General features: G+C 41.1%; 1 protein-coding gene across 4 annotated transcripts in view; it reads left to right on the top strand.

Moving 5' to 3' along the window:
- The first annotated feature begins 9203 nt into the window (after positions 1 to 9203).
- Positions 9204 to 24732, top strand: part of LOC126356335 (coronin-7) — a 232601-nt gene continuing 217072 nt past the window's right edge. For 3 of the 4 annotated variants that reach the window (XM_050007323.1, XM_050007322.1, XM_050007319.1), the window contains exons 1-2: positions 9297 to 9916; positions 10323 to 10471. In XM_050007323.1, coding sequence (XP_049863280.1) covers positions 9757 to 9916; positions 10323 to 10471 — 309 coding nt within the window. In that variant the 5' untranslated portion in view covers positions 9297 to 9756. Of the gene's footprint in view, positions 9917 to 10322; positions 10472 to 24732 lie in introns of all 4 variants that reach the window. The other variant, XM_050007318.1, reaches the window with a different exon arrangement.

The raw sequence follows: 24732 nt of genomic DNA, 5'->3' as shown, positions 1-24732 counted from the left end.
TCCATGTTAGTTTTTAGTTCTGTTCTATATTGCAAGCTGTGTACACATGAATGACTTACTGCAAAATGTATCTCTATGTGAAATTTAATGGGGATGGTTATTGCATTCAACTGATAAACGTATCCCATTCCCATAACTTTGATTATAATTCTTTTTCAATTAATTGGTTTAAATGTAACTTTTTAATTTCTAACATTTTGCCGCGTCATTGTATTTTTTTTTTTTAATTTGCTCTTATTTTTCTTCCTTACCATTCTTTTTTATTTTAAATCTGTTTGTGTCACCTATAATCTGCAACCAAGTGCCAACCAGGACTGCTTATTGGTTGTAGTGCAGAATCCTGTGTAGCCAGGGATAGTGAGGATAGATTCAGGTCACCAATGAAGGCTAGAAATCACACTTTGCTTTTACCACTAAAACTGAAATTTTGCTGCAGAGCATGGCTATGGAAACTAATATATTATGAAATTTTTCTGTCTTGTGTTTATTCATAGAGGTTAGCCATAAACACCACGAATTTTTTTCTTTTATACATCATGAGGATGTGGTTAGATTAGTACTCGAGTTTAAATTCAGGGCTACAAAACCCATCATCTTCTGCAGTTCAGTTGCTTGTCACCTAAAATCAGCTGTCAACATAGCATCTCCCGTTTCCATCATATCTCGAAGCAGCTGTTTCCAACAGTGCTCCATGTTACACATTAACAGCATTTTTAAAGCGACCTGCCACGTTTGTGTATCATTTATAGCCCAGCAGTATCTGGCAGTGGAAGTGGCAACACTGTTGTGGCAAATGACAGATGTCAACTATCAAGTAATTTTAGTCAGGCTATAGTTCTCAAGCAATTCTTGTGAAGTTCATGAGAAATGACATGGCAGTGCTAGTTGATTGACAGTTGCGCCAGGGTTGTTATTTGAAGTCTATGCTGACAATATACATTGGATTGCTGTGTTTGTAACTTTTATATCTCAGGTTTCATTCAAATGAAGTTGTGGTTCATATCAGTATGGATGCATGAAAACAAAACTCAGGGTCATGGGGCTGGCAATACTTTATGGAGGATGGAGGTAACATTTGTTACAAGATTTCAAGGATTTAGTCAAAGACAGGGTGTGGGGATCCAGACTCTCCTTTCATCCAAACGCAATTACACAGAACCTGGTTGCCCTATAATTAAATACTAAAATATTTTGATTCTTAATCATGCAACAAAAACAGGATATGCAGTATTGATTGTGAACAAGTCCACTGATCAGTTCAGTTCTTACTTACAGCTGAATTTAATGTAAGATGTTCTGGTTTTTATTGTTATTGTGCTGTTGTGATAAGTGTTAATTATCAATAAATTTGTAACAAGCAATCTGAAAGAAACCAATTTTGATTCATATACCAGCATTACAGTAAGTGAAAAATTGGTACATACCACTATGACACACTAATTACCCCTTTGTAGTAGTTTAATATTAGCACTGGAATCTTTATTTAGAGACTGTAGAACTCTGGGGTTGCAATATTTTACTATTTCACAAGGCACCAGAGCAGTAAACATCACTAGGAATAATATTAGATCAAAATCAGGGTGTCCAAATAGATTTGGACTTGCCTGTGTTGCTGAAAAATTGTGTCGATCAACAAATTATTGCTCAAACAGCAATGATTGCATTTCTATGACAAAATTGTTCAAAATTCTATTATTAGTAGCTCAAATGGCAAAATATCGCCCAATGTGGTCACGTGGGTGGTACTCAATTATTACAACTAGTTACGATTCAGAATGAAGGGGAAGAGTTTGTGCAGGGTAAAAGGGGTATGTGACGACAGCACATTGTATATTTCATTTATTTCTCAAAGATTTTTCAGCAGGCTGCTTGGATTCATCAGAATTGACTGCATCCTGTATCCATCCCCTTTGCTCCTTCATCTAAAATCTAGTTATGTCATTGTAATACTATAGTAACTGAGTCTAGAATTGTGTGTGCTATTAAATCTTAAAATATGCATGCATTATGTGCAATCAAATGACTTAACATGCACAAGTAAAGGAAAAAGATGAAATTATCATAATTTTTGTTGTGATACATTTTATTTTATTTTTAAAAAACCTAAAACAACCAGATTGTCCAAATTTTTCCATCTACCAGGGGAGCTCTGCACATAGAGGCACTGAGTTGAGCTGTGAATCTGTGGATTTGAGAGGTGAATTGGTTCAAATCCATATGCTGGCAACCTTGACAATGGTTTTCTGTGGTTTCTTCCCCATTTTCAATTTAGGCAAAAGCTGGGACTGGTTCCTTACTATGAGCTACTGCCAATTCCTTCCAAATTCCATTCTCCCCTAACAAGATCCAATTCCCTAGAAGATGTGGCCTCTATGCTTAAATGAAAAGAGGTATGTCAAAGGTGAGCCGAACATCTATTTGGAGACTCCAGACACTAAAAGCCATATGATAACTAAATAGCAATCCACGTTTTCCTTATTTAGGCTTATGCGTTTATCTGTCAGGGCATTCTGTAATGCAGAAAATGATCTTTATACATTGCAAGAAATGAAAGATGTACACTTGGGCAAATGAGGAAATTTGGGATAACATAAGGCGAAATAATTCTAGATTCCTTGCATTTTCACAACCAGAAATTGTTCTAGTTCTCTGCCTAACAGAACAATATCAGATCTGTTCATCCCAACAGCCCCGTCAATAACAATGACGGTGGCCCAAACAATTTGGACTCGTCCATACCTGATCACTTCCTCACTCAAATCCAGACTGAAAGAAGAAGAATGTAAAATGGCTTTAGAGGGTGAAGGGAGTTTAGAGCACGACTGCTTTCTAGTGGTTTGCCAAAAGATGGTAACAAGATTACACCTCAGCTTGGTGAAAACTCCCAGAGCACTGATGAATAAATTGGTTTATCCTTCTTCATGGAAATTCTACATTTTAAGGATCCTCCAGACACATATATAGCCTGGAATATCATTGAATGGAGTAGAAATGTCTTCAGTGATGAACCCATCTTCGAAACATGCCCCCATGAACAGAAAAGATGTCTGGAGATGCCCTCGATGGCAGTGGAATACCAAACTGACTATCACCTGCCATGTGGCCTGACAACCAGGAGTGATGGTCTGGGTAGCAATTTCCTTTCATAGCAGGACCACTTGGGTTGTCATTCATGACACCCTCACAACACAGCAGTTCATCGATGATATTCTATGCCTCATTTTGTTGTCCTTCATGGTAAGCCATCCTGGGCTTATATTTCAGCAAGATAATGACCACCTGCACCTATTTGTCTTTGTGCTTGCCAAACTCTACCGTGGCCAGCAAGGTCGCCAGATCTCTCCCCAATTGAGAAAGTGTGGAGCATTTGGACAGGGCTCTTCAGTCATCTCAGGATTTTGACATTCTAACATACCAATTGGACAAAAATTAGCATGATATCCTTCAGGATGATGTCCAACAACTCTGTCAATTAATGCCACGCCGAATAACTGCTTGCATAAAGGCTATAGGAGGGCCAACGCATTCCGACTTGCTCAATTAGTGAAGCTCTTCCTCTTGATTAAATTTTCTGAAACTATGATAATTTTTTTGTACATGTACATCACATCTACTGATTTCCATCCCATTCTGATAATTCCTGCGTAGTGGGCCTTTTCTTCTTAGAGTATGTTTTCAGGTAAATTGGGTAATTACGTTTATAGTTCACCTGTTGCTGCCACGTGAACCTTTTGATACATGAGACATCCGCATAACGATTTGAGTGACTTAGCTATATACTAACTGTTCTTTAAATATAATTAAAAATATCCTAATAATTATTTTTATTCAGTCTTTTGTTTAGTAGCTTTTATTGTTTTTCAGGTGATGTATTATTATCTTCCAACTGTAATGGTTCACGGGTGTAGAAACAATGATAAAAAAATTTTTTTTTGTTACTTTTGTAGCAGTACTTTTGTTGATTTAGGGAAAGGTTATTTAATTCTTGGTCAGACTATTTAATTTTAAAGTTGTTTTGCGTAATATTTGGAAAACATATGTAATTCTGAAATAATTACAGAGGAACACTTCTACAGACCTTCATTTCATACTACGTATCAGTTCTACTGTGAAATGTCTTATTCGTAATATCCTTGGAACAGTGAGTCCAACAGACACAACTCTAACGTATTGGTAAATAATAATCATATAAACAACAACCTATGTTTCCAGAATGAGATTTTCACTTCCTGGCAGATTAAAACTGTGTGCTCGACCGAGACTCGAACTTGGGACCTTTGCCTTTTGCGGGCAAGTGCTCTACCAACTGAGCTACCAAATCACAACCTATGATGTCTATCTTAGAGGAGCTTATTCGCATTGAAGACTTATTTCAATTTATTAGACAATAGAGTAAAGTTATCACATTGCCAAATGAAGTAATATTTAAGCACACATTTGGGTATTTCATACATATACACTGATGAGCCAACACATTACGACCGCATGATTAATAGCTTGTTTGTCCATCTTTGAAACGAAATACTTCACTGATTCTGCATATCGGGGATTTGGCAGTTTGTTGGGAGGTATGTGACATTAGATGTCTACACACAGATCAGGTAATTCACGTAAATAACATACTGCTGATTTGGATAGTTGGTATCAGCGTGTAATTGCACTCCAGATGGGTTCAGTAGGATTTACATCAGGCAAATTTGGTCACCAAGACATCAACATGAGTTCACTATAATGCTGCCTCAAACCACTGTAGCATGGTTCTGGCTCAGAGAAGACTATTATACTGCTGAAAGATGACATCAACTTCGGGGAAGACATCAAGCATGAAGGGATGCAGGTGGTTTGCAGCTGTCAGCATCTCTTCCATTACTACCACAGGTCCCATGCAAGTGCAGGAAAACTTTTCCCATAGCATAATATTGTTCCCACCAGCCTACGTGCATGGTGCACTGCACATTTTGAGCCGTTATTCACCTTGATGATGGCGTTTGTAGAGATGACCATTGACCTAGTGTAGCAAAAATGTGATTCAACTGAAGTGCTGACATGTTTCCGTCGATCGACAGTCGAATCCCAATGGTCCTGTTCCTATTGCAGTCATAATTGATGACGATGTTGGCTCAACATGTGAACATGTAGGGGTGGTCTGCTGTGTTCAACACTGTATGATGAATGGTGTGCTCCGAAACACTTGTGCATGCACCAGCACTGTCCTCTTTCGACAGAGATGCCACAGATCACCATCTGTTGTACTTTACAGAGCAGACAAGCCTTCAAATCCAAAGTTCTGTGAAAAGTCATTGACCTCCAACCATTTGGTGTCTAGTAATAGATTCACTGTCGTAACTGTTTCCATAGATGCTCATGACGACAGCACGTGATCATTCAACCAGCTTCGCGTTTTCGAGACTCTCGTTCACAGGTTCTGTGTAATAAGAATCTGCCCTTTGCCAAAATCTCTTTTCCCTATTTACAGCCCTTATCACTAAGGTGAACTCCTGCCTGTGTCTGCTCCACTTACATACTTTAATTACTATATCACATGCCCACAACACCGCCAGGCGGCATCCAACCTCGCAGTAGGTAGTGGCCATAATGTTTTGGCTTATCAGTGTACGTGTGTGTGGGAGGGCTGATTAGATGTCTTAAATTACGCAATTTCTCAAGCAATGAAACATCGACGCCCATGGATACAGAGGCTCATTCTTGTAACAATGGGAGTGTGGCAAAACACACAGTTTGTGTGTTATACATTCAGATTGCACAAAAAGGGAATTCCTTGCCTGAAGCAGTCCTCCAAAGTCGGATTTTTAAATCAGTCTCCAATAACATACAATCAAAACTATCCAAGCTTTTGCACACTACAATATGCGATTTTATTGGGCTAGTTTTCGAGCAAAATTATACCCTTGCAGGAGCACTGATCTAAATCTTATGTTTTGCTTTGTAGAACGCAGTCAACGACGAGAACTGGATGCAGTGCTAGAGGCCTTGATCACAGAAGATTTTCAATCACTCCGATTGGAGTAGAGAACACTGGTTTTAGATGTTTTGTTGCACTGTTGGGCCCAAAATATGCGATACCATATCGAATATATATATCAGAAAGAGAGTGTACACGTTGAACTCAAAGACTTCTTTGATAACCGAAATTTGAACCTCGCTAAATTATGAGGCATATACGAAGATATCTGGTCATTTCATTAACAGTAATTGGTGCTTGGAATCCTCAGCTCTCGAGACATTCCGTATCTCAGATAAGCACACAGCACGAAATCCGGAACATTGAAAACAATGTTGTGAACATCACAGCTGACAATTCCAATAACATGACCGCAGCCGTACAATTTAACCACATAACTATGCTACAGGTGTGTTGCAATGCACACACTACCAATTCAGTTGTGGAGGGGACTGATGACCACAGATGTTAAGTCCCATAGTGCTCAGAGCCATTACAGTTGTGGAAAATTCTTTGAACAAGAATGGTGACTTTTGCATTGTGCGGGAAAACGTCAGAAAAACTGTTAGTTATTTTAAAACAAGTTGCAACACTAACGAACAGCTCCGAGATAATGTAGAAACCTGAAAATTCAAGAAACCGAAACTCGGCGGAACAGTACGTTTTATACGCTACAACGCCTACTGGATAAAACAGAATACATTGCATTCCGTTTTATCATCTACCTGTTTCGAAAGCTATTCCAATAATCAACTAATCTTAATCGTATGCGAAAAATAGTGGGCTACCACGACGTGTGGGATTAACACAGGAGTATAAGGAGTTACTACCGTGCTCGGCCCAAGATTCGACAATTTGCTTTTAACAAATCTCATTCATTCAAACAATGTCGCTGAAAGACTAGTTGCAGAATGTACACCCGTGATAGGGACCTTAAAACCTATTCATTTGCCCGCCAACTAGTCACGAGTACCATTCGAACAAAAAGGCTGTAGTTCCTTGGGGCTTCGTTCAATAAAGAAGCTACCGACAAAAATATGTCAAACGGCCGTGATAGTGTAGATCCGGAGTTCCAACATTATTTTGAAGAACCGTACATACACGCGTGCAGAATCCTATACAGTTCTGGAAGGAAAAGAAGAACAGTTACCTAGGTCTAGGTGTCGTGGCAGAAAAATATCGCCCGATACATACAACTCTGGTGCCAGTGAGTAAAATATTCCAAAACAAGCACTACATATATACAAAACAAAGAAGCAGACTAAAAGCTAAATGGTATAAAATTATATTTCTAAACAAAAATCCATATGTAAATGTACATAAGCAGTTTCTGGATATAATAGATTGTAGTATTTATATTTAAGTATATATAGGTGCAGAATGCATAAGTTTTTTATAAACACTTTTTGTTTCGCACGTCTTCTGAGACATACACAACTTCAGTAAAAATTAGTGAATTCCTTGCACGTACGGAAGACAACGACTACGACTGCTGCGGCTCGTTGCTTCGCTGTAAAGTAAATTCGCGGTCACTCAAGAGCGTGCAGCGTTGTCGAAAATTTCCCGGAGACAACTGTATCATAAATTCTCGACAATTTGCCTTTACCGTAGCACTTTCCACTTTATCACGGCCGTTTTTGTTTCCCAACAATGTTCATATTTTGTATTGAAACCCAACCTGTGAATCACATCTATGAAACATTACGAAGACAGGTCATCCATAAGCATAGACTTGGACTTCTCAACATTTTAATTTTATTCACTATTAGTAATACTTCATGAATGCTGAGTATACACACCAGATAAACCATGAAGTTGTTAGCCATGGGCTGTTCTAGGCAGAAGCATGCATACAGTGTATTGCTTGAACCTAAACAAAGTGAAAAGAAATCTCTGAGGCAATAACTGGCCTGTTTCCGCAGCGTGGTTAAGACCATTGTGTTTAAATCCTCTGCACAGTGACATGTACTATACAACCTGATCCAAAATATGCAGTTCTCTCACTCTACAACAATAACTGACGTGGTATTTCACATAGTTGTCAAGATAATAACAGGAAAATATACTTTTATTTATAGTCAATGATATTTCCTAATAAATCTTGCTAATCAGTATTCTTGTTAACAAATTATTATGAGTATTTAGGCTTCGGTATAAACGAATGGAAATTATTAAGCCTTTATGGAGCACTAACTCGGATAATGAGGGACACTAAGTACAATTTTCCATCAGCACTTTATTCCGCCAAAATTGCAATTATTCTTGGATAAAGACAAGTTTGCAAGGCTTTGTCGGATTTATGAATTTATATCGGAATGTATGAAATTACACCGGAATAAAAATAAAATACTTTCACGAAAGAACTCTGTTCAAAACTCCAACTGAATGTGCTGCAGTAATGAAATGAAACGCGAAACAAGAAGTGCAAGCTGTGCGCATGCGCGTGGTTTGAAGTTTTGAGGAAAATCCTAGAACTCGTTCGGCCAGCAGTCAGCCGTCTGTGACAAATTCTGAATCATTGCTCCAAAACAGGTGTTCAGAAATATTTGTATTCGAAAGCACTGTTGCATGCCGTCTACTGAGTGCGGGTGCAATTGTTTTGGTCTGCTGCTCGATCCAACCGAATCCTATCGATTCATTTGTTGCCTGCATCAGCTATATTCAAGGACAATAGATAAACCAATTTTGGCACAGTCTTTTCTACCCAGCATAAAGGATTTCGCGCTACAGTGCTCTGACGATTAGGTTGATTTAGGAAACATTAACAAAGAATCTGTCGGTGTCTCACGCTAGAACACAGTTGTCAACAGATAAATGAATCATTCTGAATATGATGATAGGACCAACAGCTGCACAGCTTCTAACATGCATAGCATATCCAATTCCGAGTGCTCTCTAATCCTTCAGGCTGTAGAAAACAATTTTATAGAGCCATTATATTCTCCTAAAAGAGATTTCTGAATGACAAACTCCTTCTGCTCAATAGATGAATTCTTCAATATGAAGTAGTAATTGAAAAAAATGTATATATAGTGTAACGAAAACTTACGTTAAATTCACACGCTCCACATTACGAAATGTCTTTTTCATTATCTATGAAACAAGTATTAATGCAATGTAATGTCAGAAGATCTATTGACATAATGCTCAAAAAATCTTACCAGTACTTTGCATCATTGTTATTCTTAGTAATTTTCTCTGAGTGAAACTGTTTACTATACATCTTCTACGAAACTTGATCATTCGAACGAAATTTTTAGTCTTCAAACGCGTCTAGCCGCCTTTTGACTTCCCCAAGACTCGCTGCTCAACTCAAAGCCTCAAACAAACCCTGTGTCTATGCAACTACGTGATTCGGGAACCCGAAAACTCCAAAGCATTAGAGCGTAAATAGATACATAGCTATAATTCACAGACCGAAAATTAATATTTATATTTATAGATGCACTTCGAGTTATAACACGATTTGCTGTCATAAATGCTCACGCAATATGGTACACTGACATCTGTCATCAGACGCTATCTGAAAACAAGGTGGCGACTTTCTGTGCGGAGTGGGCGGATATAAACATTCCAGTTGTCTGAGGCCTAGGGTCGACAATATATCCCAATAATAGATGTAAATAAGATTGATTGACTGTTAGATTAAATTATCCCAGGAAAAAATGTCCAAATTTGTGTACTGATTGAATAAACCTGTCGTGCGGTTAATGTGTTAACAGCTCCGTAACTTGCTTCCCGTGAGTGTGTGAGTCATTGTATGCGCGCAAGTTTAATAAATTTAATAGAGTAAAATGGCTTGGCGTTTTAAGGCTTCCAAATATAAAAATGCGGCGCCCATAGTACCGAAACCGGAGGCATGCATACGTGACATATTTGTGGGTTCATATCAAACGTATGGGAATAATATTAGTGCTTCCGCCACTTTTATGGCATTTAACGTCGATCACAATGGTAAGTGTGCATATAGTTTGTTCTTTATTTAAAATACAACCCGGTAGAGTGTGAAATTTACTCTTGTTTAAACAACGTCATTAAAACTTCAAAATTAATTACACTGGCTGGTGTTGACAAACCCGTCTATATAAATGAATGTATAGATAAATTTGCAACACTAGGAACTTTAAAGAACAGTCAGGACGTCGCAGAAGTTAACTACAAACTCAGAATAATACATCAGTTCCATATTTTGTTGCATATATTTCCATTTAATCAATTTCAGACTAGACCATAGTGTTGGCTTTATAAAAAACTTCTTTTTTTTATTCATAATCACCTGTTAAAATTAGAAACATATGTAAATATGTATTGCATGGTAGGTTACATGCATTTTATTGGTCACTTGTTTTCCTTCTTGCAGGTTCAAGCCTTGCTGTTCTTCCTATTGATGATTGTGGACGTAAGAGCAAGACCATGCCCTTGCTCCATGCACATAGTGACACTGTTACAGACATGGACTTTTCACCATTCCATGACAATATTTTAGCAACAGGATCGCAAGACTGCCTTGTACGAATTTTCAATGCTAACTACATATGTGACAATTTGATAAGTTGTTAACAGATTTATTTGTTAAGCAAAATCTCTCTCTCTCTCTCTCTCTCTCTCTCTCTCTCTCTCTCTCTCTGTGTGTGTGTGTGTGTGTGTGTGTGTGTGTGTGTGTGTGTGTGTGTGTGTGTGTGTGTGTGTGTGGCCTGTTTGGCTGAAAGCTTTGTTTTGACAGACAGTCTTCTTGTTGCCAAAATAATCTTGAACATGGCTGTGAATCAACAACTGTATAAATCTAAAGAGATTGTAAAAATCAGCCAACTATTTGCAATACAAAGGTTTATTAGCCCTTGACCTAAATTTCGACAGTCCTAAAAATAAAAACACCGACTCCTTCTGAAGAAGATATTTTTAGAAGTATTGAAACCTAGGTCAGGTGCTAATAAAACTGTGTTTTGCAACTGGTTGGCTGATTTTTTTTTTTCAATCTCTCTAGATTTCAACCTCTTCTTTTTGTTGTTCCTTTCTGTGACTAACCATCTCCAGGTGAGTAGCAACTATACTTTTCATGGTACTGTTAGTATTTCATCCTTTGTTTACTTGTAATTTATTATTAAATTATGATTTCCATTGAATAAAATTGGGATAGGTAAAGTTTCAATGGGTTAGGCCTAGTAGCAATGTAATGTTTGCTCTCTTTAGTGTTGTAACATTACCTTGTAATACTTGTGTGGTGTGCATTGTATTGACACACACACGTGTATCAGAGTTTATTTTTCAATGGGGCATAAAATCAACATAACTGCATACTAGCTGATGGACCATAGAAGAATTTATATAAGCTTTTACGGCTGCCTTCTTTCCCCATTTTTAAACAGGGCCATGGGTTCCTTGGGGCAGAGCCTATGTGTATATAATAATATAGCCTGTGAGTAATGTAGTAATGCTGCTGACCTTTTCAGAGTATGTAAAGAAAAAAAAGTCTAATAGCTATTAAAGAAACTTAAAATGATGACCAAGTGAATTATTATGTTAGAGCTGTTCATTGGAGTGTAGAAGGTAGTACTTGTACACACAGGCAACGAAGAGACCTTTTTTTACTGTGGTTTAGCTGCCAGGAGGATATTATTAATACTGTAATTGTTTTGAAAGTGTTATTAGATTTAGTAATAGTAACTGCAAACTAAGAGTATAATGAAATTATAGTACTGCTTTTGTGTCAAGAAATTCTGATTGGTTTTTAGCTGTGATTTTTTGCCTACTATAATGCGATATTTGAGGGTCAGTGGATAGAGCACTAAACACTAGCCCTGGAAATCCTGGGCTCAATCTGAGATAGTGGTGGGGATTCATCATCATTCCAGTCACCCTCCCCCCTCCAAGGTTATTCCCAGGTCTACTCACACACAAACTCCATAAGTCAGACCCTCAGATAGGTACTAAACATTTTATGTTGATAGAGTATCAACCAAAACACCGATTTAGTTTGTGCTGTGTACTGTTGTCCAGTAGAACACACATAAACAGTAATTAAAAGTAACGCTACAACTTCAGAGCACAGAAAACCACATCTGTGAGTAATTGTTTTGTAGATCTCGTGTGGGTAAGTTAGTAGAGCGTTTGGTTGTTGTACTAAAGGTCCTGTGTCCAAATGCCATGGATGACAATTATTTTTAAATGTTTATGCATGAAACTGTCATATGGGAGGACATATTCCTGGCATATAAAAGGAGTTCGTTGCAATATTCTTTCGGCAGCCTGCTTTTGCTTCGGTAGTTCAAAGTTGCAACCCTATAGATTACATTTGTATAGATAGATGTTGCGTTTGTACTCTATAAGTGATAATTTGTAGAAAGTTCTGGTAGAATGCAAGTACTTCACTATGCCCTTACATGGCAATGGCTGGATGCACAATGCAGATGCTATATTTCAGAAAGAAGACTATGTGGGCGGTGCTACTTTGGGTAGGGCAGGTAGGGTTCGAGAAAGGGGATGGCAGGGAGAGGGGTTGGGGGTGGGTGGCTAGCAGCTCTGAGGGAGGCAACTGATTTGCCAGCTAGGATTGTAGGAGGTGGCAGGTGCATGGGTGGGGCATGATGCACAGGTATCAGAGCTAGTGGGGAGTGCTGCACACTGACGGTGATGTGGGGAAGTGAATTCAGTGACAGTGATAGAATGAAGAATGTGGAAACAGTTGGGTGGAGAGTGCGGGGGCAGAGGGTTATTGGAGACTGATCAGGATAGTTACAGGAATGGAGGATGTGTTACAAGAATAACTCCCATCTCTGCAGTTCAGAGAAGATGGTGGTGGAGTCAGAGGGCCCAAGTTGTGAAGCAGCCATTGAAACTGAGCATGCTATGCATAGCCTCATGTTGTGCCATGGGTGATCAACTTTGCTCTTGGCAACAAAAATGCTGAATGAAGACCAGTTTGGGTTCAGGAGCGATTTGGATTCAGGAATGATTAGGAACAAGAGAGGCAATTCTGTCACTGAACCTTCTCATTGAAAAGCAATTCTTCTTCTTCTAACTTCTTCTTCTTCTTTCTCTTTCTGAAACATTTCTGCTTATGCAGGCCATTCACAGAGCATCTTCCAAGCTTCTCTTTTCTTTTACAGTCTATCATTTAGCATTTCCTCCCACTACAGTCCTCTTTGGCTCACATCATCTTTCACTTGGTCTCTCGATCTTAAGCTGTATTCTGTTCAGATCTTTTGTTGTCAGAGTCCTTCATTTAGATTCATAGTTCAAAATGGGCAGATAATATGACTTGCATTTTCTTATCTTTGTGTTGGCTGTTATTTTCCAGTTTGTAATTATGTCCTATACACAACAATAAAATTTTGAACAATTTTCTATTCTCTCTGAAATTTCATCCTTGATGTTTCCTTTATTGATTAACTACTTCCTGGATACTTGAAAGCATCTGCTTCTTTAATAATATTTCCATTGAAACTTACATGCGTAATCTTTTTAAATTTTTATTGCTGATTTTTATGACTTCACTTTTCGTTGAGCTTACCTCCATGTGTGCTTCTTCAGTTACTGTACTCTCTGCCATGTATGTAGTTGCTCCCCCAATTTCTGCTCATTTTCTTCCCAAGTCATCACATCTGCTTGTGCTATGATTTTCATATCATCTGCTGTTGACTCTTGCTTGACTTTCCTTTTGATGTTGTCCATGACTATATTAAAAAACACTTGTGAGAGCACACTTTCGTTCCTCTGTCCCTTATAAACCATTCTGATTTTTTGCCATCTATTACAACACAATTCAGGTACTTTTTCTACATGTTCCTTTTGACAGTTCCAGTCTCTTCACATCTACCCACATCTCTTACATTCTAACAGTGTAAAAACCCTTTTTTATGTCTTTGAATGCAGCTGTGCTGTCTTTACCAAATTCTATTTCTGTTTACAATCTGTCTGGCTGTAAATATGGCATCTATAGTTGATCTTCCAGTTCGAAGTCCTTGCTGCTCTTCTCTTAGTTGTAGTTCCCTATTATACCTGATTTTCTGTTGTAAAATTATCTTTTCATAAATCTTCATGCAGTGGTACAGTAGTACTATTCCTCTGTAATCCTCACAGAGTGACATGTTACCACTCTAAAAGATATGTACAATAATTGCCTTTGTCCAATCATCAGGAATTTTTCCATACACTCATAATATCATCATCATCATTTTATGCAGCCACTGAATCCCAATAGGTCCTCCAAGTTCTAACATTTCCGCTGTGATGTCTTCTACTCCAGGAGCTTTGCTATTTTTCATTTCTGATAAAGATTTATCTATATCCCACATTTGCAGATCTCTTTCTGTTTCCTCTGCAATGGCGATATTAATTTCGTCTCTCTATGTCTCGTCACATGTGTTTGTTTCATCCTGTCCTTCATATAGTTTTTGGAAGTATTCTTTCCATGCTTTCAAAACTTAATCATCCCACACAGGTTTATCTTCTTCGTTGATGACTTTTGAAGTATTTCTTTTTTCTTCTTTTTGCCCTCAGGGGCTGAGCATTTGTTTGGTGAATATGGGCTTGGTGAGTGTTCCTGAGCTGGGGACTGTTAAGCACCGTAAGTCCTCTTATCACCATAAGCTCTGGGCGTGCTCCAGTGACCACTGTGTAGCATGGCAGTGGAACACTGTGTGTCACAGGGCTTGGGGCTCTTGGCTTGACTGCCCAGATCGAGAGCTGGTAAAAAGTCTATAACAAAACCCCTCAATGTCAAGGTGTGCTGCGCACTGATGAGATGTTTGGCTTATAAAGTGGAACAGCCATTAGCAGGTAACCTCCGGGGAACCTGCTGCACCTCGCTTACATAAGGTTTACCTAGGCATATGGGGCTCTGTCTAAGTGGACTTTTATTTCTGTAGCTCCTTGTGTGACTGGCATGGATCCTTCAAAATCATCTCTTTCTCCTCCTAGCAGAAATGGTGGGCCGCTGGTAGGTGCCAAAATCCAAGCAAAGAAGAGGGCTCACGTAAACAGTCCTCCAGACTTGGGGATTGTGCAGACTCATTCAGTATCAAGTAACAGAATACATGCTGGTGCTAAAATGTGTTTCTTATGATTAAATGGAAAGAAGGGAACTTTGAGAGCGTTTCATATTTTTACATTCAGAAATGTTTAGAGGGAATCATTATAAGCTTAAAATCTGTCGAGTGCTTGCAAAGCAAGATGCTGTTGATAGAAACATCTAATTCCTAACAAGTGAAGAACATCCAGAAAACTCAATGCCTCAGGGAGTATGCAATAGAAAGCAAACTGCACGACACCTTGAACTACACTTGCATGGATCTGGGTGACATTCCCTGAGAAGAACTGAAAGCTGAGTGGTTCCAGGAAGGCATTGTTCAGGTACAGAACGTGACAACATGGGTGGATGGTGATATTGTGAAATCAGGCTCATCTATACTGACTTCCAGCAGCACGAAACTTCCAGAGCACTTTAAGTCTGGTTTCCTTCGCCTTGCCATGTCACCTTATTTTCCCAACCCAATGCGCTGTTTTACATGTCAGCACTTTGGGCATACAACCTTAGGTTGTAAAGGAGCAGCCACTTGTGGCAGATGTGGTAAGGCCACCCATGGAGGTGTTAGTTGTTCACCTCCTCCAAAGTGTGTAAACTGCTCTGGGTATCATCCTTTGTGGAATAGGGACTGCAGTGTCTTCCTTGAAGAAAGAAAGCTACCAGGAGATCAAAACAGCTAACCATATCTTGTATGGTGAGGCCAAAACAATGTATAAGGCCATGCAGCCCCCAAAGTTTGCTACCTCCCTTGCATCTGTTTCTAAACAGCCAGTACAGAAAACCGATGTTGCCACACAAATGGAGGTTGGTCATGTCACCACTGCTGCCTACCTTTGCCAGAGCACTTGTGCTGCTGTAGTTGCTTCAAAGCCTACACTACCTCCCAGAACAACAGACAAGGCCATGGACACTAACACTATGGGGCCCCCTGCTCCTCCAAAGGTTCAGTCTGGTCCAGTAACTAGAGCTACCACTACCACTGCCACAGTTGTGGCTTCGAAGCCTACCCAGGCAAAAAATCAAAGGCCAGGTGTCCATCACTGCCAGAGCATGGAAGTAAACAGTCTAAGAATTCCGACATCATTCTGTCGGACACATCTCTTGACTCTTCGTTAGGGCTAATGGACCTTGATGTTGAACTGTGGCAAACTTCTCGCCCCAAGACTGAACCCCCACCATTATGGGCTCCCCTACCTGGTGGAACAACAGGGTGAAAGTGCAACCCCATTACACAGTGGAATATTAATAGGTTCAGGACTTATGTGGGGAAACAAACTGCTAGCACAGGAAAGCCCCCTGTGCCTATGTATACAAAAAGTACATTTTAAGGCCGCTGACACCCCTATGCTGAAAGGATGACTTGACTGGTGACAGAGCCAAGGGATGGGTTGCTGTGTTTGTAAATAACATGCGTCACTCCTCTGCTCTCCCCGTGACTACTGACCTGCAAGCAATTCTCGTGCTATGAGACTTCATGGCCCTTTGTGCCATGCGGGGCTTGATCACTACTTCCCCATGGGGTCAGGTTTTGGGAAGCCTTATGACATCTCACAAGTAATGCATCCTCAACACAGGTACTCACACTGATTTCTGTACTGCTACTGGGTCATTCCCAGCTACTGACCCCTCTTTTTGCTCTCCAGCTCCCACATACTGCTCATTGGGAGGTCATTGACGACCTTCATTCTAGTGACTTCCCACTTTGCGTCCACCTACTGGATGGAAAATTGTCTGAAGATAAGCCACCAAAATGGGTGCTGAGCAATTCTCGTGCTATGAGACTTCATGGCCCTTTGTGCCATGCGGGGCTTGATCACTACTTCCCCATGGGGTCAGGTTTTGGGAAGCCTTATGACATCTCACAAGTAATGCATCCTCAACACAGGTACTCACACTGATTTCTGTACTGCTACTGGGTCATTCCCAGCTACTGACCCCTCTTTTTGCTCTCCAGCTCCCACATACTGCTCATTGGGAGGTCATTGACGACCTTCATTCTAGTGACTTCCCACTTTGCGTCCACCTACTGGATGGAAAATTGTCTGAAGATAAGCCACCAAAATGGGTGCTGAGCAGGGCTGGCTGAATGCTGTTCAGCCAGCTAGCTGTATTTGAATGCCGCGACAGTGTCCAGGAATAGGTGGACCACACCATATTAATGATCCATCATGCCGCTGACCTATCAATTCCAAAGTCCTCAGGTCATTTGAGGAGGCAACCTGTACCTATGTGGACAGATGAGTGCCATTCACGCATCTGGGACAGGCTTGTGGCTCTTTGACGGCTAAAATGCACTTGGCAGCAGACAACCTCACAGCCTTTTGAGCCTTGAGAGCCAAGGCTCAACACAATTAAAGAGAGCAAGAAAAGGTAATGGCAAATGTTCCTGGACTCTGTCAATTGTGTCTACAAAAGTGTGGGAAGCCATCTGGAGAATTTCTGGTTAACACAGTCGTTTACCAATGGCAGCAGTGCTGAAACAGGTGTCTCTAAACAACAACGGAGACATCGCTTAGACGATGGCAGAGCATTTTGCAGCAACTGCAGCCAGGATCCAATGTATCACCACCAACATAGGACTGCAGAGAGGGGCAAGTCGGACATCGGATCCCACAATTATGAGCCTTAAACTTCACATTGGAGCTAGATTTGGCACTGTCTGAGACTCGTGATACTGCACATGGTCTTGACCAAATCTGGTGCTGTATGCTACGACATTTGCCAGCAGCATCAAAGAAAATCCTCCTCAAAAGTTTTAATCTTATATGCCAGACAGGCAACTTTCCAACTCGCGGAGAGAGGCAATTCTGATACCTCTCCTCAAACCCGGTAAGGAACACACGTATCCTAGTAGTTACCAGAGTGTCACTGTAATAAGCTGTGCAGAAAAGTCCCTGGAGCACATGGTTAACCGTAGCCTGGTCTCTTTCCTGGACACCAGGCAACTCCTTAGCTGCTCTCAGTGTGGATGCCAGAGATTTCAGTACACTGTTGATAACCTGCTCCTCCTAAAGGTAGCTATTCAGCAGACTTTCCTATGTAAACATCACTGTCTTGGTATATTCTTCGATATCAGTAAGGCGTGTGACACTACTTGGAGACTTAATATTCTGGTGCAACTCCTTCAGTGGGGCTTTCATGGTCATCTCCCCATTTTCATATGATCCTTCCTGTCTAATCGCAATTTTAGGTCTCGAGTTGGTAATGTGCTGTCGGATTGTTTTGAGCAGGAGAATAGTGTTCCTCAGGAGAGTGTTTTAAGTGTCACCCTCTTTGCCATAACCATAAACAGTATTGTGTCTATGGTAAGGAGTCCTGTACAATGCTCCCTGTCGGTGGATGATTTTGCTGTTTTCTGCTCTTCTTCCAATGTTGCAACAGTGACCCACCAGTTGCAACTTATGGTGCGTAGGTTATAGGAGGGGAGTTCAAAGACGGATTTTCAGTTTTCTGCAGATAAGTGCTGTGTGTGTGTGTTTTCCCAGATTGTGTTCTCAAGGTCCAACAGCCTCGAAACTTTACTGTCTTCAGTGCAGAATTATATGCATTTTGCAGGCACTGGAGCTGATGAGATGTCAAATGTTAAATTTCTTGTCTGGGAAAAATCTGTCTTTCATTGGGACCATGTTGACCATCATATCTAGCAGATCTGTTCACAGGCTTGTTAGTTTTGGTACTGGTTTTGATCCAAGGCTCATTTAACTGTTGAAAGCAAACGAATTACCCACTACTGGTTTGCTGTCCCTATCATGGCTTCGCCAGAGCTCTTTTGGCCAAAACTTTTCGAGGTTTCTGTTGGGCCTTTACAGCTATTGTAGTGGTCTCAGAGGTGCACACAGTTGCCATTATACTTGGCCCCTACTGGTATTCCCATATTTCATGCTGTTGCACATCTCCTATGACATGGATGAGGGGTTTGACTTTTGGCAGAGGAAAGCAGTTACAAAAAATAAACTTACATTGCCTTTGTAAACCTGGAAAATGGTTTTGATAACATTAGCTGACTGTTCTTAGCACTGAACAAAACAGCCGTAAAATACAAAGACATGCGGAGGTGCTCAGCTTCTACAAGAACAAACTAACTGTGGTTAGAAATTTTTATGAGGGACAAGAAACAAAAATTAGAAAAAGACTGTTCCAAATAAAGCTTTCGGCCCATAAGGCCTTCGTCAAAAATCTCTCTCTCTCTCTCTCTCTCTCTCTCTCTCTCTCACACACACGACTGCAGTCTAAGGCAACTGTAGCCACACTGCAAGCAGCAGTACCAGTGAATGATGGGAGTGGCGACTGGGTGGGGGTAAGGAGGAGGCTGAGGTGGGGAGGCGGAGGAATAGTAGGGCAGGGGTGGCGGACGGTGCAGTGCTGCTAGGGAGTGCGCAGGGATGAGGTGGAGAGGGTAGGGCAGCTATGTGCAATTGGGAGACGGTGGGGCAGGGTAGGGGTGGGGAGAGGGGTTAGCGGAAAAGGAGAGAAGTGAAAAGACTGGATGCGATGGTAGAATGAGGGCTGTATAGAGTTGGAATGGGAACAGGGAGGCTGGATGGGTGAGGATTTCCCACCTTGTGTGTTGTTGTCTTCAGTCCTGAGACTGGTTTCATGCAGCTCTCCGTGCTACTCTATCCTGTGCAAGCTTCTTCATCTCCCAGTACCTACTGCAGCCTACATCCTTCTGAATCTGCTTATTGTATTCATCTCTTGGTCTCCCTCTACGATTTTTACCCTCCACACTGCCCTCCAATACTAAATTGGTGACCCCTTGATGCCTCAGAACATGTCCTACCAACCGATCCCTTCTTCTGGTCAAGTTGTGCCACAAACTTCTCTTTTCCCAATCCTATTCAGTACTTCCTCATTAGTTATGTGATGTACCCATCTAATCTTCAGCATTCTTCTGTAGCACCACATTTCGAAAGCTTCTATTCTCTTCTTGTCCAAGCTATTTATCGTCCATGTTTCACTTCCATACATGACTACACTCCGTACAAATATTTTCAGAAACGTCGTCCTGACACTTAGATCAATACTCAATGTTAACAAATTTCTCTTCTTCAGAAACGCTTTCCTTGCCATTGCCAGTCTACATTTTATATCCTCTCTACTTCAACCATCATCAGTTATTTTAATTCGACTCCATTCCATTATCCTTGTTTTGCTTTTGTTGATGTTCATCTTATATCCTCCTTTCAAGACACAGTCCATTCCGTTCAACTGCTCTTCCCAGTCCTTTGCTCTCTCTGACAGAATTACAATGTCATCAGCGAACCTCAAAGTTTTTATTTCTTCTCCATGGATTTTAATACCTACTCCAAATTATTCTTTTGTTTCCTTTACTGCTTGCTCAATATATAGATTGAATAACATCGGGGAGAGGCTGCAACCCTGTCTTACTCCGTTCCCAACCACTGCTTCCCTTTCATGTCCCTCGACTCTTGTAACTGCCATCTGGTTTCTGTACAAATTGTAAATAGCCTTTTGCTTCCTGTATTTTACCCCTGCCACCTTTAGAATTTGAAAGAGAGTATTCCAGTCAACATTGTCAAAAGCTTCCTCTAAGTCTACAAATGCTAGAAACGTAGGTTTGCCCTTTCTTAATCTTCCTTCTAAGATAAGTCGTAGGGTTAGTATTGCCTCATGTGTTCCAGTATTTCTACGGAATCCAAACTGATCTTCCCCGAGGTCGGCTTCAACAAATTTTTCCATTCGTCTGTAAAGAATTCGAGTTAGTATTTTGCAGCTGTGGCTTATTAAACTGTTTGTTCGGTAGTTTTCACATCTGTCAACACCTGCTTTCTTTGGGATTGGAATTATTATATTCTTCTTGAACTCTGAGGATATTTCGCCTGTCTCGTACATCTTGCTCACCAGATCGTACAGTTTTGTCAGGACTGGCTCTCCCAAGGCCGTCAGTAGTTCCAATGGAATGTTGTCTACTCCGGGGGCCTTGTTTCGACTCAGGTCTTTCAGAGCTCTGTCAAACTCTTCACGCAGTATCGTATCTCCCATTTCATCTTCATCTACATCCTCTTCCATTTCCATAATATTGTCCTGAAGTACTTCGCCCTTGTATAGACCCTCTATATACTCCTTCCACCTTTCTGCCTTCCCTTCTTTGCTTAGAACTGGGTTGCCATCTGAGCTCTTGATATTCATACACTTGGTTTTCTTCTCTCCAAAGGTCTCTTTAATTTTCCTGTAGGCAGTATCTATCTTACCCCTAGTGAGATAAGCCTCTACATCCTTACATTTGTCCTCTAGCCATCCCTGATTAGCCATTTTGCACTTCCTGTCGATCTTATTTTTGAGACATTTGTATTCCTTTTTGCCTGCTTCATTTACTGCATTTTTATATTTTCTCCTTTCATCAATTAAATTCAATATTTCTTCTGTTACCCAAGGATTTCTACTAGCCCTCGTCTTTTTACCTACTTGATCCTCTGCTGCCTTCACTACTTCATCCCTCAAAGCTACCCATTCTTCTTCTACTGTATTTCTTTCCCCCATTTCTGTCAATTGTTCCCTTATGCTCTCTCTGAAACTCTGTACAACCTCTGGTTCTTTCAGTTTACCCAGGTCCCATCTCCTTAAATTCCCACCTTTTTGCAGTTTCTTCAGTTTTAATCTACAGTTCTCAACCAATAGATTGTGGTCAGAGTCCACATCTGCCCCTGGAAATGTCTTACAATTTAAAACCTAGTTCCTAAATCTCTGTCTTACCATTATATAATCTATCTGATACCTTTTAGTATCTCCAGGGTTCTTCCACGTATACAACCTCCTTTCATGATTCTGAAACCAAGTGTTGGCTATGATTAAATTGTGCTCTGTGCAAAATTCTACCAGGCGGCTTCCTCTTTCATTTCTTAGCCCCAATCCATATTCACCTACTACGTTTCCTTCTCTCCCTTTTCCTACACTCGAATTCCAGTCACCCATGACTATCAAATTTTCATCTCCCTTCACTATCTGAATAATTTCTTTTATTTCATCATTCATTTCTTCAATTTCTTCATCATCTGCAGAGCTAGTTGGCATATAAACTTCTACTACTGTAGTAGGTGTGGGCTTCGTATCTATCTTCACCACAATAATGCCTTCACTATGCTGTTTGTAGTAGCTTACCCGCATTCCTATTTTCCTATTCATTATTAAACCTACTCCTGCATTACCCCTACTTGATTTTGTGTTTATAACCCTGTAGTCACCTGACCAGAAGTCTTGTTCCTCCTGCCACCGAACTTCACTAATTCCCACTATATCTAAATTTAACCCATCCATTTCCTTTTTTAAATTTTCTAACCTACCTGCCCGATTCAGGGATCTAACATTCCATGCTCCGATCCGTAGAACGCCAGTTTTCTTTCTCTTGATAACGGCATCCTCTTGATTAGTCCCCGCCCGGAGATCCGAATTGGGGACTATTTTACCTCCGGAATATTTTACCCCAGAGGACACCATCATCACTTAATCATACAGTAAAGCTGCATGCCCTCGGGAAAAATTACGGCTGTAGTTTCCCCTTGCTTTCAGCTGTTCGCAGTACGAGCACAGCAAGGCCCACCTGTGCAATTCAAAAAAGCTGGTGTTGGTGGGAATCATCCAGATGGCACAGGCTGTGAAGCAGTCATTCAAATGAGGGGTGTCATGTACATTTTCAACTTCTCACAGCATAATGAATAATCCATTAAATTTCGGGCATGCAGCCGCGCAAATAAAATTTCTTCTACTGATATTTCGGCTGCGTATCGTCCGGCCATCTTCAGAGTGAGTCACCAGACTTATTGAGGGGTGTCATGCTGGGCAGTGTGCTAAGCAACTGGGTGTTCTACTTGTTTCTTAGCCGCAGTTTGTCGGTGGCCATTCATGCAGACAGACAGCTTGTTGGTTACCATTCCCACATCGAATGCAGCACATTGGTTGCAGCTTAGCTTGTAAATCACATGACTGGTCTCACAGGTAGCCCTGCATTTGATGAGACACGTGATATTTGTGATCGAACTGGAGTAGGTGGCTAGGCCGTATGGAACGGGTGGCAGCTATCAAAATGGGGGTATTGCTGGAGGTCAAGGTACAGCTATGGGCACCTGTTTGATTCCATCCTATGCCAACCTGTTCATGGGCCATCTAGAGGAATCCTTCCTATACACCCAGAATTCTAAACCCTTCACCTGGTTCAGTTTCATTGATGACATCTTTGCAATCTGGATCGAGGGTGAGGACACCCTATCCGCTTTCCTCCAGAACCTCAACAACTTCTCCCCCACTTGCATCTCTGGGTGAAATACAAAAAGCCACCTTCCTAGATGCTGACCTCCACCTCAAAGATGGCAACATCAGTACCTCTCTCCAAATCAAACCTATTAACCACCAGCAATACCTCCACTTAGACAGCTGCCACCCATTCCATACCAGGAAGCCCCTTCCCTACAGCCTAGCCCCCATGTTTGTCGCATCCGCAGTGACGAACGGTCTCTCCCAAAATATACTGAAGGTCTCATTGAAGCCTTCACAAATCGTATTTATCCTCCCAGCCTTGTACAAAAACAAATCTTCTGCGCCTTATCTTTCCAGTCTCCCACCACCTCTCAAAGTCCCACTGTCCAGCCACAGAGGAGCATTCCCCTCATAATTCAGTATATCCCAGGACTGAAGCAACTAAATTACATTCTCCACCAGGGTTTAGACTCCATCTCATTGTGCCCTGAAATGGAAAAATGTCCTGCCCACTATCCTTTCCACCCCTCCCACAATGATATTCAGCCGTCTGCTGAACCTACTCAATATACTTCATCTCTACACAACCCACAACCCCTGCTCCCAACACCTTAGCTCATGGCTCATACCTCTGTAATAGACCTAGATGCAAGACTTGTTCCATACATCCTCCCACCACCACCTACTGCAGTCTGATCACCTATCCCATCAAAGGCAGGACTACCTGTGAAACCAGTCAAGTGATCTACAACCTAAGCTGCAACCACTGTGCTGCATTCTATGTGGGCATGATAACCAACAAGCTGTCTGTCCACATGAATGTTCACTGACAATCTGGCCAAGAAACAAGTGGACCACCCAGTTGCTGAGCATGCTGCCAAACAGGACATCCCTCTTTTCAATGACTGCTTCACGGCCTGTGCCGTATGGATCATTCCCACCAACACCAGCTATTTTGAATTGCACAGGTGGGAACTTTCCCTGTAATGTATCCTGTGTTCCTGTAACTCTCCTGGCCTCAATCTTCATTAGTCATTATCCTCCCTGTTCCCATTCCAACTCTATACAGACCTCATTCCACCAGCGCACCCAGTCTTTTTACTTCTCTCCTTTTCCGCTATCCCTCTCTCCCCACCTCTCCCCTGCCCTACTATTCCTCTGCCTCCCCACCCCAGCCTCCTCCTTACCCCCACCCAGCCACGCACTGGTACTGCTGCTCGCAGTGTGGCTACAGTTGCCTTAGACTGCAGTCGTGTGTGTGTGTGTTTTTTGTCTGTTTTTGATGAAAGCCTTATGGGCTGAAAGCTTTTCTTGGAACAGTTTTTGTTATGCCTATCTGCAGCACAGTATCTCCACTAGATGGTGAGTGGCAACTTTCCTTTTCATAAAATTGTTACATTGTATCCTGGATTTTACATTCTTTAAAAATTAGAAGAGACATGACAAAAAATGCACTCTCTTTCCTCTTATCTTCATTGCTTACATTCAGGATGCTGTAGACCAAGTTCATGAAATAACTGAGGTTGTGATCAAA

This window comes from Schistocerca gregaria, chromosome 3 (assembly GCF_023897955.1).
Source record: "Schistocerca gregaria isolate iqSchGreg1 chromosome 3, iqSchGreg1.2, whole genome shotgun sequence".
NCBI classification, from domain to species: Eukaryota; Metazoa; Arthropoda; class Insecta; order Orthoptera; family Acrididae; genus Schistocerca; species Schistocerca gregaria.
Note: the sequence above shows the minus strand (reverse complement) of the source record. Positions and strands in the feature narration are given on the sequence as shown.